Source organism: Salmo trutta, unplaced genomic scaffold, assembly GCF_901001165.1.
Source record: "Salmo trutta unplaced genomic scaffold, fSalTru1.1, whole genome shotgun sequence".
NCBI lineage: Eukaryota > Metazoa > Chordata > Actinopteri > Salmoniformes > Salmonidae > Salmo > Salmo trutta.
This window is the reverse complement of record NW_021822701.1, coordinates 227,970-248,090: the sequence shown is the minus strand read 5'-3', so window position 1 is coordinate 248,090 and position 20,121 is coordinate 227,970. Positions and strand designations below refer to the sequence as shown.

Sequence of the window (20,121 nt, the reverse complement as noted above, 5' to 3'; positions counted from 1 at the left end):
ATGTAAACACCTGTCCTCTTCTCCTCTCAGGGTTCTATAGATGTAAACACCTGTTCTCTTCTCCTCTCAGGGTTTTATAGATGTAAACACCTGTCCTCTTCTCCTCTCAGGGTTCTATAGATGTAAACACCTGTCCTCTTCTCCTCTCAGGGTACTATAGATGTAAACCTGTCCTCTTCTCCTCTCAGGGTTCTATAGATGTAAACACCTGTCCTCTTCTCCTCTCAGGGTTCTATAGATGTAAACACCTGTCCTCTCCTCTCAGGGTACTATAGATGTAAACACCTGTCCTCTTCTCTCAGGGTACTATAGATGTAAACACCTGTCCTCTTCTCTCAGGGTACTATAGATGTAAACACCTGTCCTCTTCTCCTCTCAGGGTTCTATAGATGTAAACACCTGTCCTCTTCTCCTCTCAGGGTTCTATAGATGTAAACCTGTCCTCTTCTCCTCTCAGGGTACTATAGATGTAAACCTGTCTTCTTCTCCTCTCAGGGTACTATAGATGTAAACACCTGTCCTCTCCTCTCAGGGTACTATAGATGTAAACACCTGTCCTCTCCTCTCAGGGTACTATAGATGTAAACACCTGTCCTCTTCTCTCAGGGTACTATAGATGTAAACACCTGTCCTCTTCTCTCAGGGTACTATAGATGTAAACACCTGTCCTCTTCTCCTCTCAGGGTTCTATAGATGTAATCACCTGTCCTCTTCTCCTCTCAGGGTTCTATAGATGTTAACACCTGTCCTCTTCTCCTCTCAGGGTTCTATAGATGTAAGCACCTGTTCTCCTCTCAGGGTTTTATAGATGTAAACACCTGTCCTCTTCTCCTCTCAGGGTTCTATAGATGTAAACACCTGTTCTCTTCTCCTCTCAGGGTTTTATAGATGTAAACACCTGTCCTCTTCTCCTCTCAGGGTTCTATAGATGTAAACACCTGTCCTCTTCTCCTCTCAGGGTACTATAGATGTAAACCTGTCCTCTTCTCCTCTCAGGGTTCTATAGATGTAAACACCTGTCCTCTTCTCCTCTCAGGGTTCTATAGATGTAAACACCTGTCCTCTTCTCCTCTCAGGGTACTATGGAAGAGAAGATCTATGACCGCCAGGTGGCTAAACAGTCTCTGTCCTTCCGAGTGGTGGATCAACAGCAGATAGAGAGACATTTCACCATGAATGAGCTGACAGAGCTCTACGCCTTTGAACCTGACCTTATGGATGATCCCACTGGCAAGAAGAGCAAGAGGACCACTCCTATGCTGCCAAAGGTACCGAGGCTGGGAGGGAGGTGGGGGTATAATCTCTCTTGGACAGGCGTCGGTAACATAGATGTATGTAACTTCTGTCCCAGGACTATGGGATATGACTAATAACGATGGGATGTGACTAATAACGAGGAACAATTGTCACTGGTTATTTGGACAAATCATGATTTTGTGTGTGCACGCTCTCAGACATCTGTTAAGTGGAGGGAACATGCGGCCCAGCTGGCCCCCTGCTCACTGAGCCCCTGCAGAGGAACAGGTCCAACCCTCATTACTGTGTTTAAACCCTCTCATTATAGACACACCGCAATATCCTTCACTGGAACAACGATGGACCAAATAACCTTTAAATGCCAAGATACTCTCTGTCAACCTGCTCCATCTGTGCATATGTACGCTGGAATACATTAGTGTGTGTGTGTGTGTGTGTGTGTGTGTGTGTGTGTGTGTGTGTGTGAGGGGGGGTGGATTGTGTGTGTGTGTGTAACAGGTTAGTGTGCAGCCAGCTGCCTTTGAACTTCAGAGCTGTCATAAACCCTGTTGTTTATCCCTCCCTGGGTCTGTCCGGCCTGCGTCCTCTCTCGCGCTCTCTCTCGCGCTCTCTCTCTCGTTCCATTGTTTCCTCTCCTCCCATGGGTGCAGGTGCTGTGTGACAGGCTGGTTTGGCCCCTGAGTGCCCCCCCCCCATGCCGTTTAATGATTTCAGCACAGCCTTCAGAGAGGCTGTCTAACAATACAGCTGCACCGTCATTACTCTGTTTACTGCCCTTTACCAAATAGATGGATGATTCAGTTGGAGAGGTGGATGATTCAGTTGGATGGATGATTCAGTTGGAGAGGTGGATGATTCAGTTGGAGAGGTGGATGATTCAGTTGGAGAGGTGGATGATTCAGTTGGAGAGGTGGATGATTCAGTTGGAGAGGTGGATGATTCAGTTGGAGAGGTGGATGAGTCTGTTGGAGAGGTGGATGAGTCTGTTGGAGAGGTGGATGAGTCTGTTGGAGAGGTGGATGAGTCTGTTGGAGAGGTGGATGAGTCTGTTGGAGAGGTGGATGAGTCTGTTGGAGAGGTGGATGAGTCTGTTGGAGAGGTGGATGAGTCTGTTGGAGAGGTGGATGAGTCTGTTGGAGAGATGGATGAGTCTGTTGGAGAGATGGATGAGTCTGTTGGAGAGATGGATGAGTCAGTTGGAGAGGTGGAAGTGTTGGTTGGAGAGGAGAGAGTGAGATGTGTATTGATGTTTAACTGGCCAACTAAACCCAGTAATGTTTATATGACAGGGTTTACTGCCCACTATTAAAGATGTGTAGCTTCTCTGTTCTGGCCAGGGACTAGTACAGCTGTTGGTTCTGCTGGGTTCAGGTACAACTGTTGGTTCTGCTCAGTTCAGGTACAGCTGTTGGTTCTGCTGGGTTCAGGTTCAGCTGTTCTGTGTCATCTCTGCAACAGAGTCAGGGTATATGCAGCAGTTTGGGCCGCCTGGCTCGTTCCGAACTGTGAAGAATATTTCTTCCTAACAAAGACAGCCATCTTCGCCGAACGGGGGATGATTTAACAAAAGCGCATTTGCGAAAAAAAGCACAATCGTTGCACGACTGTACCTAACCATACACATCAATGCCTTTCTTAAAATCAATACACAGAAGTATATATTTTTAAACCTGCATATTTAGCTAAAACAAATCCAGGTTAGCAGGCAATATTAACCAGGTGAAATTGTGTCACTTCTCTTCCGTTCATTGCACGCAGTCAGGGTATATGCAACAGTTTGGGCCGCCTGGCTCGTTGCGAACTAATTTGCCAGAATTTTACGTAATTATGACATAACATTGAAGGTTGTGTAATGTAACAGGAATATTTGGACTTATGGATGCCACCCGTTAGATAAAATACGGAACGGTTCCGTATTTCACTGAAAGAATAAACGTGATAGTTTCCGGATTTGACCATATTAATGACCTAAGGCTCATGTTTCTGTGTGTTATTATGTTATAATTAAGTCTATGATTTGATAGAGCAGTCTGACTGAGCGATAGTAGGCACCAGCAGGCTCGTAAGCATTCATTCAAAACAGCACTTTCGTGCGTTTTGCCAGCAGCCCTTCGCAATGCATTGCGCTGTTTATGACTTCAAGCCTATCAACTCCCAAGATTAGGCTGGTGTAACCCATGTGAAATGGCTAGCTAGTTAGCGGGTGTGCGCTAATAGCGTTTCAAACGTCACTCGCTCTGAGACTTGGAGTAGTTGTTCCCCTTCCTCTACATGGGTAACGCTGCCGCGAGGGTGGCTGTTGTCGATGTGTTCCTGGTTCGAGCCCAGGTAGGAGTGAGGAGAGGGACGGAAGCTATACTGTTACACTGGCAATACTAAAGTGCCTATAAGAACATCCAATAGTCAAAGGTATATGAAATACAAATCTTATAGAGAGAAATAGTCCTATAATTCCTAATAACCTCAATCTAAAACTTCTTACCTGGGAAATACCAGCTTTCATATGTTCTCATGTTCTGAGCAAGGAACTTAAACGTTAGCTTTCTTACATGGGACACCTGCACTTTTACTTTCTTCTCCAACACTTTGTTTTTGCATTATTTAAACCAAATTAAACATGTTTCATTATTTATTTGAGGCTAAATTGATTTTATTGATGTATTATATTAAGTTAAAATAAGTGTTCATTCAGTATTGTTGTAATTGTCATTATTGCAAAAAAAAGTAAAAATTGTCCGATTAATCGGTATCGGGTTTTTGGTCCTCCAATAATCGGTATCGGTATCGGCGTCGAAAAATCATAATCGGTCGACCTCTAGTTCAGGTACAGCTGTTGGTTCTGCTGGGTTCAGGTACAGCTGTTGGTTCTGCTGGGTTCAGGTACAGCTGTTGGTTCTGCTGGGTTCAGGTACAGCTGCAGTACTATGGAAGGCATTACTGTCTACTGGAATGATCCAGGGATGAGTCAGATGAGTCTCCCAACCTGCTGTCTGACAGACTCATATACTGCTGAAGACTTGACCCTGTATCCACACAAAGAATAGTTGGGTGGCAGCCGTCTGTCCTCTCTAGTACAGCTGTCCTCTAGTACAGCTGTCCTTTGTGTTGCAACAAATGAGCTACCTCTCTCCCCACCCTCTTCTCCTTACCCCAAGTAGTTTTTCTTCTTCTGATGGTGTCATTACTCTATCCCGCTCTCCCTCCCTCCGTCAGTCTACCTGATGGTGTCATTACTCCATCTCTCTCCCTCCCTCCGTCAGTCTATCTGATGGTGTCATTACTCCATCCCGCTCTCTTTCCCTCCGTCAGTCAGGTGTACGGGACTGACAGGCCGGGCTTTCTGTCTGACTGGAGCTGTACGGGACTGACGGGCCGGGCTCTACTGTCTGACTGGAGCTGTACGGGACTGACGGGCCGGGCTCTACTGTCTGACTGGAGCTGTACGGGACTGACGGGCCGGGCTCTACTGTCTGACTGGAGCTGTACGGGACTGACGGGCCGGGCTCTACTGTCTGACTGGAGCTGTACGGGACTGACGGGCCGGGCTCTACTGTCTGACTGGAGCTGTACGGGACTGACGGGCCGGGCTCTACTGTCTGACTGGAGCTGTACGGGACTGACGGGCCGGGCTCTACTGTCTGACTGGAGCTGTACGGGACTGACGGGCCGGGCTCTACTGTCTGACTGGAGCTGTACGGGACTGACGGGCCGGGCTCTACTGTCTGACTGGAGCTGTACGGGACTGACGGGCCGGGCTCTACTGTCTGACTGGAGCTGTACGGGACTGACGGGCCGGGCTCTACTGTCTGACTGGAGCTGTACGGGACTGACGGGCCGGGCTCTACTGTCTGACTGGAGCTGTACGGGACTGACGGGCCGGGCTCTAATGTCTGACTGGAGCTGTACGGGACTGACGGGCCGGGCTCTACTGTCTGACTGGAGCTGTACGGGACTGACGGGCCGGGCTCTAATGTCTGACTGGAGCTGTACGGGACTGACGGGCCGGGCTCTACTGTCTGACTGGAGCTGTACGGGACTGACGGGCCGGGCTCTACTGTCTGACTGGAGCTGTACGGGACTGACGGGCCGGGCTCTACTGTCTGACTGGAGCTGTACGGGACTGACGGGCCGGGCTCTACTGTCTGACTGGACCTGTACGGGACTGACGGGCCGGGCTCTACTGTCTGACTGGAGCTGTACGGGACTGACGGGCCGGGCTCTACTGTCTGACTGGAGCTGTACGGGACTGACGGGCCGGGCTCTACAGTCGGACTGGAGGGTGGGGGGGAGAGAGAGGGAGAGATTTAAACCATGTTTGTGTGACTGGAGCTTGTTGTTTTTACTCAGGTATTGTTTTCAATAACAGTGTTGCCACGGAAACCGAAGAGTCTCATGAACGCCCCTGAACATGTCCATTTCTGCCCCCCCCCCCCCTGTCTGCTGTTCCACTCTGTAGAACACTCAACCCCCCTCCAGCTGTCTGCTGTTCCACTCTGGAGAACACTCAACCCCCCTCCAGCTGTCTGCTGTTCCACTCTGGAGAACACTCAAACCAGCTGTTGGATTTTATTTGTCATCTCTGATTATATTAACAGGTTTTATTTTTCTCCCACTTTTAGGGTTTTGATTGGTGTAAAAAAAAAAAAAAGCTGGGGGTTGTGATTTCATTGTGTGTGTGTGTGTATATGTGTGTGTCCTAGCTGACTGCTCCATCTCTCCTGTAGGACCACAGCAATAAGGGACAGATTGTGGGCTATCATGAACATGACTCCCTAACCTTAACCTAACCGTCCTGTAACTTGTCTCCTGTAGGACCCCTTCCTAGCTGAGCTGCTCCACAGCAATAAGGAGCAGATTGTGGGCTATCATGAACATGACTCCCTGCTGGATCACAAGGAAGAGGAGGCTCTCAGCGAGGAGGACCGCAAAGCAGCCTGGGCCGAGTACGAGGCGGAGAAGAAGGTACACAGTCATTCAGACCTTGAAGCTTTTGAACTCCGCTGCGGTCCCATCGATGTAGATAGGGGCGTGCTCCCGCTGCTGTCTCCAGAGTCCATGATCAGCTCCTTTTGTTTTGTTGACTTTGAAGGAGAGGTTATTTTCTTGACACCACACTGCCAAGTTCCTCACCTCCTCCCTGTAGACTCTCGTCATTGTTGGTAATCAGGCCCACTACTGTTGTGTCGTCTGCAAACTTGATGATTTAGTTGGTGTGCAGGAGGGGGCTGAGAACGCACCCTTGTGGGGCCCCAGTGTTGAGGATCAGCGAAGTGGAGGTGTTGTTTCCTACCTTCACCACCTGGGGGGGGGGGGGGGGGGCGTCAGGAGGTCCAGGTCCCAGTTGCACAGGGCAGGGTTGAGACCCAGGGCCTCGACCTTGATGATGAGTTTGGAGGGTACTATGGTGTTGAAGGCTGAGCTGTAGTCAATGAACAGCATTCTTACAAAGGTATTCCTCTTGTCCAGATGGGGCAGTGTGATGGCGATTGCATCGTCTGTGGATCTATTGGGGCGGTAAGCAAACTGAAGTGGGTCTAGAGTGGCCAGTAGGGTGGAGGTGATATGATCCTTGACTAGTCTCTCAAAGCACTTCATGATGACAGAAGTGAGTGCTACAGGGAGATAGTCATTTAGTTCAGTTATCTTATCTTTCTGGGTACAGGAACAATGGTAGCTATCTTGAAGCATGTGGGGACAGCAGACTGGGATAGGGAGAGGTTGAATATGTCCGTAAACACTCCACCAGCTGGTCTGTGCATGCTCTGAGGACGCAGCTAGGGATGCCGTCTGGGCCGGCAGCCTTGCGAGGGTTAACACGTTTAAATGTTTTACTCACGTCGGCCACGGAGGACGAGAGCCCACAGTCCTCGGGAGCGGGCCGCGTCGGTGGCACTGTATTAGCGGGTAAAAAAGGTGTTTAGCTTGTCTGGGAGCGTGACGTCGGTGTCCGCGACGTGGCTGGTTTTCCCTTTGTAATCTGTGATTTCCTGTAGACTCTGCCACATACGTCTCGTGTCTGAGCCGTTGAATCGCAACTCTACTTTGTCCCTGTACTGATCTTTTGCCAGTTTGATTGCCTTACAGAGGGAATAATTACACAGCGTTCAACTAGGACTGGGAATACCCAGTCACCTTGCCTTGGTTAAACGCTGTTGTTCGCCCTTTCAGTTTTGTGCGAATGCTGCCATGTGTCCACAGTTTCTGGTTTGGGTAGGTTTTAATAGTCACAGTGGATACAACATCCCCTATACACTTCCTGATTTAAGTCTGTCACTCTGCAACTCCCGTACGGACTCGGGAGAGGCGAAGGTCGAGAGCCACGAGTCCTCCGAAACACGACCCAACCAAGGCGCACTGCTTCTTGACATAATCCCCATTTAACCCATAAACCAGCGGCACCAATATGTCCGATGGCGACCTTCTCAGCATACGTTGCGTCCGGCCCGCCACGTCGCTCTGCGTCGGTCTCGCACGCTCTCTGTGTGTATCTAGAACTGTCTCTGTCCCAGGGTCTGTCTCTGTCCCAGGGTCTGTCTCTGTGTGTATCTATAACCCTCTCTGTCTCTGTCCCAGGGTCTGTCTCTGTCCCAGGGTCTGTCTCTGTCCCAGGGTCTGTCTCTGTCCCAGGGTCTGTCTCTGTGTGTATCTATAACCCTCTCTGTCTCTGTCCCAGGGTCTGTCTCTGTCCCAGGGTCTGTCTCTGTCCCAGGGTCTGTCTCTGTCCCAGGGTCTGTCTCTGTCCCAGGGTCTGTCTCTGCGTGTATCTATAACCCTCTCTGTCTCTGTCCCAGGGTCAGTCTCTGCGTGTGAACCATGGAGCGTACGGCGGACAGATGGACATGGGAGGAGCTAACAGCTACTTCCCCTTCAACGTGGCCGCACTGGCCTCTATGTCCAACCCCCAGCTGGAGGTACCTGTCACACACACACCCCACACACACACACACACACACACTGCCCTCACACACACACACTGCCCACACACACACACACACAGACACACTGCTCTGACACACACACACACACACACACACACACACACACACACACACACACACACACACACACACACTGCTCTGACACACACACACACACACACACACTGCCCTGACACACACACACACACACACACACACACACACACGCTGCCCTGACACACACACACACACGCTGCCCTGACACACACACACACACGCTACCCTGACACACACACACACACGCTACCCTGACACACACACACACGCGCTGCCCTGACACACACGCTGCCCTGACACACACGCTGCCCTGACACACACGCTGCCCTGACACACACGCTGCCCTGACACACACGCTGCCCTGACACACACGCTGCCCTGACACACACGCTGCCCTGACACACACGCTGCCCTGACACACACGCTGCCCTGACACACACGCTGCCCTGACACACACGCTGCCCTGACACACACACGCTGCCCTGACACACACACACACACACACACACGCGCTGCCCTGACACACACACACACTGCCCTGACACACACACACACACACACACACACACTGCCCTGACACACACACACGCTGCCCTGACACACACACACACGCTGCCCTGACACACACACACACACACACACGCTGCCCTGACACACACACACACAAGCTGCCCTGACACACACACACACATGCTGCCCTGACACACACACGCACACATGCTGCCCTGACACACACACACACACACACACGCTGCCCTGACACACACACGCTGCCCTGACATGCACACGCTGCCCTGACACACACACACACGCAGCCCTGACACACACACACGCACACGCTGCCCTGACACACACACACACACACACACACACGCTGCCCTGACACACGCTGCCCTGACACACACTATAGATTTAACCCAGTTCTCTAACTAGTGGTTTTATGTAGTTAACCCAGTCCTCTAAGTAGGGGTTCTATGTAGTTAACCCAGTCCTCTAAGTAGGGGTTCTATATATTTAGAGGGTTAAATAGGGCCGGACCACTGGAATGTGTGTTTTGATGTTTACGTTAGATCTGGTTTTATTTGTGATTTCCCAGCATCCCTTGAGATAAGCTGGGGTAGAAATGTTATGTGTCCACCCTTTCCTATGTCTGTAGGAGTTGATCAACCAGGGCCGTCAAAAGGTGATGGAGGCCACCAACGCTCTCAAGTTCCTCCCCAGAGAATCTCTAGAGGACACCATTGGGAGAGTGGTGAGTGGAGGGAGGGAGGGAGGGAATGTCATTTTTTTATATCGCTGTTGGAGTCCTACTCACCATCACTTCAGCTGTCTATTCTCCCCCTAAGACCTTGTGTTGAAGACTTCGGGTGTGAAGATGTTTAATGGTTTGTTAGGACTGTGTGTTGTCCGGGCTGTGACCAGTCTCCTCTTCCTCTCTTCTCCAGTGGAAGGAGAACCCAGCCCTAACAGAGTCCCAGGTCCAGGCCATGGCTCTGGGGAGACAGGCCAGTGTAGAGATGGAGCTCAAACATAGAGAAGCTGTCTACAGAGACGTCCTCAATAAGCAACAGACTGTAAGATCACAATTTCTGACCTGACGAGGCTCGACACAACTTGAAACGTTTTCTATCCACCTGCTATCTTAATCTCTCCTGCTTCTTTTTCTAGTGTTCATGCTGATCACCAGCTTCAGAAGTCCTAACCTCTCCCTCCCTTCCCTCCACAGCTGATGATGTACGTTCAGAAGGTGATCACCAACAGAAAGGTGAGAGAGCAGCAGATCGCCATGGCCAACCAGGCCCAGCTGATGAGCCAGATGAACGGCATGCTGGGAGCTGGAGGGATGAGCCAGATGGAACTCTTGGGGTTGTACCAACAGCTGGGGGCGCTACAGGGTCATCCCACCCACCCCTCCATGGGTGGCAAGAACCCCGGCCCCTCCAAGGGCAACCTGTAAGGGGGAGGGGGACCCAGGGCTTGCTCCAGATGGTAGCCTATCACCTACATAGTGCACTATCCACTATCCATATTGGCTGAGTGCGCAACGTTAGACCAATGTAGCGAATATGGTTCCATTTGTGACCCAGACTGCCCCCTCGATGTCGCAGTAGGCTGCTCCCTAATGCTGCTCTGTCTTCTACGTAGTGCACTAGATGGAGCCCAGAGCCCTAGGGTTTCGGTTAGAAGTAGTGCACTACGTAGGGGATATAAGGGGTGTGATCTGGGACGTTGCCCCACTGTCTACAACCCTCCTTCACTGGGGAGGTGAGACACGACTCGGAGCCTCTCACCGCTCCCTCCAGCTCTCCTGTCTCCTGAAGCAGGAAATTACTTGTATAGGGACTATATGAAGGGGTTTTAGCAATTTCATTTGAAATTCTGTATATACCGCCTTAATGTTATTCCATGTCTCTTCTATAGTTCACATGTATTTAAAGGAAAAACGTTAAGCATTGCGTTATTCTTTCCACTTAAAGGAGGGTTTGTTTAATGAATTGATTATTCTGTAAGTTGTGTTTTGATACAGTTTTAATGATTGCCTGTCTATCTAAAGAACCCCCAGAGGGGGACCATAGTGCTGACTAACTGGTGACGGGACTATTTTAGGATATTAAACATCTAGATGATTAGAGCCCCTATAGAACCCCCCCTCCACCAAGACACGCAGGCTAGCCGGCATGCAGGCAGCGGTTCTGGTGTTGTAAAACTATTTTGGGAGATTCTGATGCATAACCATGACAAGAAAAAAAACTAAAACACCCAAATAAAAATTAGGGCCTTATTTCCATTTCCTAAAGTTTTGTGTAAATGAGATTTGAGAATGATTTTTCTATCTGCTTGTAGCTCTTAATATTTCCACTGTTTGTCTCTGATCATGGTTATTATAATGGTAATATGGAATGCTCTCGTGTCGTTTAAAACAAACTGTCCCCCCCTCTCTCTTGCACCTCACTCGCTTTCCCAGGACTTTCTCTCTTTGTAAAGCTCATGCTCTTGTTGTCAAGTTGTTGCCTCGCGTAGCTCCATATCCGAGGGTGCTTTTCAGCCTTTTCTTTCTGTTCCACTTGTTGCATCCTAATCCAACCCTGGTGGAGGACTGGGTAGAGGAGAGGGAGGTTGGGGTGGTTCACCAAGCAAGGTCATGTCCAGCTCTTTTTCTTTCATTATGGGTGGGCCCAGCGGGAATCAAACTCACCATCTTGACGTTGCAAGTGCCAGGATCAACTGAGCCACAAAGGACTGAAGTTTGATACTGTGTAGCTTTTAAATCAGGACCCGATCCTTTCAAAACGAACCTTCTAATTCTTCTAATTGAGATTCCAGTGAGCCATTCCTTATCCAGACATGGGTTAGCTGGCTAGCAGCACCACACCTGGGTTTGCTGGCTAGCAGCACCTGACCTGGGTTAGCTGGCTAGCAGCACCTGACCTGGGTTAGCTGGCTAGCAGCACCAGACCTGGGTTAGCTGGCTAGCGGCACCAGACCTGGGTTAGCTGGCTAGCGGCACCAGACCTGGGTTAGCTGGCTAGCGGCACCAGACCTGGGTTAGCTGGCTAGCGGCACCAGACCTGGGTTAGCTGGCTAGCGGCACCAGACCTGGGTTAGCTGGCTAGCGGCACCAGACCTGGGTTAGCTGGCTAGCGGCACCAGACCTGGGTTAGCTGGCTAGCAGTGATTGATGACCGTGCTTGAGCTGTGAAACACTCTTTTCACACCGCTTCGATACTGAAATGACTTTTCGTAGCAGGTTAAGAGACTGAGGTTAAGGTTAGGAAAATTGATCTCCTAACCTGCAGGACAGGGTTGTGTTCATTAGGCACCAAATGGAAGATAACTGACCAACACAGAGGGATTTACCTGAACTTGCCCCATATGCTGTTTTTACTTGTCCGTTGCTTGAATGTACACGACCCAGGCCTATCCTAGGTCTCCACCCAGGCTACCTGTTCTCTACTCTAGTCGACACCCAGGCTACCTGTTCTCTACTCTAGTCGACACCCAGGCTACCTGTTCTCTACTCTAGTCGACACCCAGGCTACCTGTTCTCTACTATAGTATCCACCCTGGCTACCTGTTCTCTACTATAGTATCCACCCTGGCTACCTGTTCTCTACTCTAGTATCCACCCAGGCTACCTGTTCTCTGCTATAGTATCCACCCAGGCTACCTGTTCTCTGCTATAGTATCCACCCAGGCTACCTGTTCTCTACTATAGTATCCACCCAGGCTAGCTGTTCTCTATTATAGTATCCACCCAGGCTAGCTGTTCTCTATTATAGTATCCACCCAGGCTACCTGTTCTCTACTATAGTATCCACCCAGGCTACCTGTTCTCTACTCTAGTCGACACCCAGGCTACCTGTTCTCTGCTATAGTATCCACCCAGGCTACCTGTTCTCTACTATAGTATCCACCCAGGCTACCTGTTCTCTACTATAGTAGACACCCAGGCTACCTGTTCTCTACTATAGTAGACACCCAGGCTACCTGTTCTCTACTCTAGTCGACACCCAGGCTACCTGTTCTCTGCTATAGTATCCACTCAGGCTACCTGTTCTCTGCTATAGTATCCACCCAGGCTACCTGTTCTCTACTATAGTATCCACCCAGGCTAGCTGTTCTCTATTATAGTATCCACCCAGGCTAGCTGTTCTCTATTATAGTATCCACCCAGGCTACCTGTTGTCTACTATAGTATCCACCCAGGCTACCTGTTCTCTACTCTAGTCGACACCCAGGCTACCTGTTCTCTGCTATAGTATCCACCCAGGCTACCTGTTCTCTACTATAGTATCCACCCAGGCTACCTGTTCTCTACTATAGTATCCACCCAGGCTACCTGTTCTCTATTATAGTATCCACCCAGGCTACCTGTTCTCTGCTATAGTCGGCACATGTTTCTGTTCCTAAATAAAAGTCAGTGTTGTCGATGTTAAGAGGAGGAAGTGATGACTGTCCGACCTGATCGACCGGAGACGGAGTTCCTCCGTTTGCACAATACGGTGTATTTCTGAAATGTAGCCTGTCGTCCTCCCATTCTACTCTACCAAGAATATTCTTCTCATGTTTAGCAAATACACCAACTTGTTTTTGTTGCCATTCATTGATTAATCTGAACGGCTACTATCTTGAAAAGTATTTAAAATAAAATTTAATAAAGTGACCAAAAGGGTGACCACCTTTTTTGTTGTTGTTGTGGTTTTTACTTTCGCTGACTACACCACCACAGGGAGTGCTGACTACACCACCACAGGGAGTGCTGACTACACCACCACAGGGAGTGCTGACTACACCACCACAGGGAGTGCTGACTACACCACCACAGGGAGTGCTGACTACACCACCACAGGGGGAGTGCTGACTACACCACCACAGGGAGTGCTGACGACACCTGTTGGCAGCAGCCACTCAATGTTAGTGATGGCTGTTTAACAGTCTGATGGCCTTGAGATAGAAGCTGTTTTTCAGTCTCACGGGTCCCAGCTTTGATGTACCTGTACTCACCTCGCTTTCTGGATGATAGCGGGGTGAACAGGCAGGGGCTCGGGTGGTTGTTGTCCTTGATGATCTTTTTGGCCTTCCTGTGACATCGGGTGCTGTAGGTGTCCTGGAGGGGAGGTAGTTTGCACCCGGTGATGCGTTGTGCAGACCTCACTACCCTCTGGAGAGCCTTCCAGTTATGGGCGGAGCAGCTGCCGTACCAGGTGGTGATACAGCCCGACATCTGTAAAAGTTTGAGTGTTTTTGGTGACAAGCCGAATTTCTTCAGTCTCCTGAGGTTGATCTTTACCACTCTCTGTGTGGGTGGACCATTTCAGTTTGTCCGTGATGTGTACGCCGAGGAACTTAACTCCACTGCTGAATCCAGGTGACCGCTCCGCTATTATACCCAGGTGACCGCTCCGCTATTATACCCAGGTGACCGCTCCGCTATTTTACCCAGGTGAGCTCTCCACTATTATAACCAGGTGAGCGCTCCACTATTATACCCGGGTGACCGCTCAACTATTATACCCGGGTGACCGCTCCACTGCTGTACCCAGGTGACCAATCCGCTTTTGTACCCAGGTGAACGCTCCGCTATTGTACCCAGGTGACCGCTCCGCTATTATACCCAGGTGACCGCTCCACTATTATACCCAGGTGACCGCTCCACTGCTGTACCCAGGTGACCGCTCCGCAATTGTACCCTGGTGACCGCTCCACTATTATACCCAGGTGAGCGCTCCACTATTATACCCGGGTGACCGCTCAACGGTTATACCCGGGTGACCGCTCCACTGCTGTACCCAGGTGACCGCTCCGCAATTGTACCCAGGTGACCGCTCCGCTATTATACCCAGGTGACCGCTCCGCAATGATACCCAGGTGACCGCTCCGCAATGATACCCAGGTGACCGCTCCACTATGATACCCAGGTGACCGCTCCGCTATGATACCCAGGTGACCGCTCCGCTATTATACCCAGGTGACCGCTCCGCTATTATACCCAGGTGACCGCTCCGCAATGATACCCAGGTGACCGCTCCACTATGATACCCAGGTGACCGCTCCGCAATGATACCCAGGTGACCGCTCCGCAATGATACCCAGGTGACCGCTCCGCAATGATACCCAGGTGACCGCTCCGCAATGATACCCAGGTGACCGCTCCGCAATGATACCCAGGTGACCGCTCCGCTATGATACCCAGGTGACCGCTCCGCTATGATACCCAGGTGACCGCTCCGCTATTATACCCAGGTGACCGCTCCGCTATTATACCCAGGTGACCGCTCCGCTATTATACCCAGGTGACCGCTCCGCTATTATACCCAGGTGACCGCTCCGCTATTATACCCAGGTGACCGCTCCACTGCTGTACCCAGGTGACCGCTCCGCAATTGTACCCTGGTGACCGCTCCACTATTATACCCAGGTGAGCGCTCCACTATTATACCCAGGTGAGCGCTCCACTATTATACCCAGGTGAGCGCTCCACTATTATACCCGGGTGACCGCTCAACTATTATACCCGGGTGACCGCTCCACTGCTGTACCCGGGTGACCGCTCCGCTATTATACCCAGGTGACCGCTCCGCGTAGAGTGACAATGAGAGAGGTTTCGTCTCTGGAGGCACGAGTTAAGCCAGGTGAGGTCTCCGCATGTGTGTGGGGTGGGACAAAAGAGCTATCTAAGGCATTTGGAGCGGGACTGAGGGCTGTTACCATAGCTGAAAACTGTTGTTCTTATTAAAGAAGCAATAAAACTGGCCTTCTTTAGACTAGTTGAGTATCTGGAGCATCAGCATTTGTGGGTTCGGTTACAGGCTCAAAATGGCCAGAAACAAAACTTTCTTCTGAAACTTGTCAGTCTATTCTTGTTCTGAGAAATGAAGGCTATTCCATGTGAGAAATTGCCAAGAAACTGAAGATCGCTATGTACTACAATGCTATGTACAGTGAGGGAAAAATGTATTTGATCCCCTGCTGATTTTGTACGTTTGCCCACTGACAAAGAAATGAGCAGTCTATAATTTTAATGGTAGGTTTATTTGAACCGTGAGAGACAGGATAACAACAAAAAAATCCAGAAAAACGCATGCCAAAAATGTTATAAATTGATTTGCATTTTAATGAGGGAAATAAGTATTTGACCCCCTCTCAATCAGAAAGATTTCTGGCTCCCAGGTGTCTTTTATACAGGTAACGAGCTGAGATTAGGAGCACACTCTTAAAGGGAGTGCTCCTAATCTCAGTTTGTTACCTGTATAAAAGACTCCTGTCCATGTTTTTTGTGCTGCTACCATGTTGTTGTCATGTTGTGTTGCTACCATTCTGTGTTGTCATGTGTTGCTGCTTTGTTATGTTCTTGTCTTAGGTCTCTCTTGGTGCTGTCTCTCTCTTGGTGTGATATAAAAAAAATAAGATATGCATTACAAGGTAAATGGAGGAAGTTATTTAAGAACTCATCGATAGACTCATGGATTGGAAAGATCTGATTTAAATCAGTACAGAACATCTTCATCCAAGCTCTCACAGTGAACACTCAACAGCAGGACAATTTTATTGCCAAATTCATTTAATAACAGTTTTCAGTAGAATCTACAGTTGTGATAACTTCCAAGTTCATTACAAAATAGAGTTTTTGCAATAAATAAATAGAATATAGATTTATATTTATACTTTATATATGTAATAAAATAAATATATAGTACATCTCATAAATAGGATCATTCATATGCACATCTCAGCTGGTTGTATTTTAATAACGTTCCTTAGTACAGGCTGAACATTACAAGAACATTACAAGTCTCTGTCTCTCTCCCTCTTCAAAAGCTCTCCCTCTGTTCAAAAGCTCTCCCTCTGTTCAAAAGCTCTCCCTCTGTGCCCTCTGTTCTACAGCTCTCCCTCAGTTCTACAGCTCTCCCTCAGTTCTACAGCTCTCCCTCAGTTCTACAGCTCTCCCTCTGTTCTACAGCTCTCCCTCTGTTCTACAGCTCTCCCTCTGTTCTACAGCTCTCCCTCTGTTCTAAAGCTCACTGTAGTTTAGTGGTGTAACCTCACGGTAGTGTAACCTCACGTTAGTCTGGTAGTGTAACCTCACTGTAGTCTGGTAGTGTAACCTCACTGTAGTCTGGTAGTGTAACCTCACTGTAGTCTGGTGGTGTAACCTAACTGTAGTCTGGTAAACTAACCTCACTGTAGTCTAACCTCACTGTAGTCTAGCGGTGTAACCTCACTGTAGTCTGGTAGTGTAACCTCACTGTATTGTAACTTCACTGGAGTCTGGTATTGTAAACTCACTGTAGTCTGGTACTGTAACCCCACTGTAGTGTAACCTCACTGTAGTCTGGTAGTGTAACCTCACTGTAGTCTGGTAGTGTAACCTCACTGTAGTCTTGTAGTGTAACCTCACTGTAGTGTAAGCTCACTGTAGTGTAAGCTCACTGTAGTGTAACCTCACTGTAGGCTGGTGGTGTAACCTCACTGTAGGCTGGTGGTGTATCCTCGCTGTAGTTTGGTAGGGTAACCTCACTAGTCTGGTAGGGTAACCTCACTGTAATGTAACCTCACTGTAGTCTAGTATTGTAACCTCACTGTAGTCTAGTGGTGTAATCTCACTGTAGTGTAACCTCACTGTAGTCTAGCGGTGTAACCTCACTGTAATGTAACCTCACTGTAGTCTAGCATTGTAACCTCCCTATAGTATGTGTAACCTCACTGTAGTGTAACCTCACTGTAGTCTAGCGGTGTAACCTCACTGTAGTGTAACCTCACTGTAGTCTAGCGGTGTAACCTCACTGTAATGTAACCTCACTGTAGTCTAGCATTGTAACCTCCCTATAGTATGTGTAACCTCACTGTAGTGTAACCTCACTGTAGTCTAGCGGTGTAACCTCACTGTAGTGTAACCTCACTGTAGTCTAGCGGTGTAACCTCACTGTAGTCTAGCGGTGTAACCTCACTGTAGTCTAGCGGTGTAACCTCACTGTAGTCTAGCGGTGTAACCTCACTGTAGTCTAGCGGTGTAACCTCACTGTAGTCTAGCGGTGTAATCTCACTGTAGTCTAGCGGTGTAACCTCACTGTAGTCTAGCGGTGTAACCTCACTGTAGTCTAGCGGTGTAACCTCACTGTAGTCTAGAGGTGTAACCTCACTGTAGTCTAGCGGTGTAACCTCACTGTAGTCTAGCGGTGTAACCTCACGTTAGTCTGGCGGTGTAACCTCACGTTAGTCTGGCGGTGTAACCTCACGTTAGTCTGGCGGTGTAACCTCACGTTAGTCTGGCGGTGTAACCTCACGTTAGTCTGGTAGTGTAACCTCATGTTAGTCTGGTAGTGTAACCTCACGTTAGTCTGGTAGTGTAACCTAACTGTAGTCTGGTAGTGTAAGCTCACTGTAGTGTAACCTCACTGTAGTGTAACCTCACTGTAGTCTGGTGGTGTAACCTCACTGTAGTCTGGTGTAACCTCACTGTAATCTAGTACTGTATCTCACTGTAATGTAACCTCACTGTAGTCTAGCGGTGTAACCTCACTGTAGTCTAGCGGTGTAACCTCACTGTAGTCTAGCGGTGTAACCTCACTGTAGTCTAGCGGTGTAACCTCACTGTAGTCTAGCGGTGTAACCTCACTGTAGTCTGGCGGTGTAACCTCACTGTAGTCTGGCGGTGTACTCTCACTGTAGTCTGGTAGTGTAACCTCACTGTTGTCTGGTAGTGTAACCTCACTGTAGTGTAACCTCACTGTAGTCTGGTGGTGTAACCTCACTGTGGTCTGGTGGTGTAACCTCACTGTGGTCTGGTGGTGTAACCTCACTGTGGTCTGGTGGTGTAACCTCACTGTGGTCTGGTGGTGTAACCTCACTGTGTGGTCTGGTGGTGTAACCTCACTGTGGTCTGGTGGTGTAGTCTCACTGTAGTCTGGTGTAACCTCACTGTAGTCTGGTGGTGTAACCTCACTGTAGTCTAGTATTGTAACCTCACTGTAGTGTAGCTGTGTAACCTCACTGTAGTGTAGCTTTGTAACCTCACTGTAGTCTGGCGGTGTAAACTCACTGTAGTCTGGCGGTGTAAACTCACTGTAGTTTGGTGGTGTAACCTCACTGTAGTCTGGTACTGTAACCTCACTGTAGTCTGGTACTGTAACTTCACTGTAGTTTGGTACTGTAACTTCACTGTAGTCTGTTGTAATCTCACTGTAGTCTGGTACTGTAACCTCACTGTAGTGTAACCTCACTTGTCTGCTATTGTAACCTCACTGTTGTCTGGTATTGTAACCTCACTGTAGTCTGGTAGTGTAACCTCACTGTAGTGTAACCTCACTGTAGTCTGGTGGTGTAACCTCACTGTAATCTAGTACTGTATCTCACTGTAATGTAACCTCACTGTAGTCTAGCGGTGTAACCTCACTGTAGTCTAGCGGTGTAACCTCACTGTAGTCTAGCGGTGTAACCTCACTGTAGTCTAGCGGTGTAACCTCACTGTAGTCTAGCGGTGTAACCTCACTGTAGTCTGGCGGTGTAACCTCACTGTAGTCTGGCGGTGTACTCTCACTGTAGTCTGGTGGTGTAACCTCACTGTTGTCTGGTAGTGTAACCTCACTGTAGTGTAACCTCACTGTAGTCTGGTGGTGTAACCTCACTGTGGTCTGGTGGTGTAACCTCACTGTGGTCTGGTGGTGTAACCTCACTGTGGTCTGGTGGTGTAACCTCACTGTGGTCTGGTGGTGTAACCTCACTGTGGTCTGGTGGTGTAACCTCACTGTGGTCTGGTGGTGTAGTCTCACTGTAGTCTGGTGTAACCTCACTGTAGTCTGGTGGTGTAACCTCACTGTAGTCTAGTATTGTAACCTCACTGTAGTGTAGCTGTGTAACCTCACTGTAGTGTAGCTTTGTAACCTCACTGTAGTCTGGCGGTGTAAACTCACTGTAGTCTGGCGGTGTAAACTCACTGTAGTTTGGTAGTGTAACCTCACTGTAGTCTGGTACTGTAACCTCACTGTAGTCTGGTACTGTAACTTCACTGTAGTTTGGTACTGTAACTTCACTGTAGTCTGTTGTAATCTCACTGTAGTCTGGTACTGTAACCTCACTGTAGTGTAACCTCACTTGTCTGCTATTGTAACCTCACTGTTGTCTGGTATTGTAACCTCACTGTAGTCTGGTATTGTAACCTCACTGTAGTCTGGTAGTGTAACCTCACTGTAGTGTAACCTCACTGTAGTCTGGTGGTGTAACCTCACTGTAGTGTAATCTCACTGTAGTCTGGTGGTGTAACCTCACTGTAGTCTGTTATTGTAACCTCACTGTAGTCTGGTGGTGTAACCTCACTGTAGTCTGGTGGTGTACTGTAGTGTAACCTCACTGTGGTGTAACCTCACTGTGGTGTAACCTCACTGTAGTCTGG

At 49.1% G+C, this 20,121-nt stretch overlaps 1 protein-coding gene across 1 annotated transcript in view; it reads left to right on the top strand.

The window, feature by feature from the left end:
* atrx (ATRX chromatin remodeler) overlaps positions 1-13,414 on the top strand; it is an 87,739-nt gene extending 74,325 nt beyond the window's left edge. The window contains exons 30-35 of the mRNA XM_029744856.1: positions 1,077-1,268; positions 6,070-6,219; positions 8,049-8,168; positions 9,388-9,483; positions 9,677-9,805; positions 9,958-13,414. Of these exons, the coding sequence (XP_029600716.1) occupies positions 1,077-1,268; positions 6,070-6,219; positions 8,049-8,168; positions 9,388-9,483; positions 9,677-9,805; positions 9,958-10,188 (918 nt within the window). The 3' untranslated portion in view covers positions 10,189-13,414. The remainder of the gene's footprint in view (positions 1-1,076; positions 1,269-6,069; positions 6,220-8,048; positions 8,169-9,387; positions 9,484-9,676; positions 9,806-9,957) is intronic.
* Positions 13,415-20,121: the final 6,707 nt, after the last annotated feature.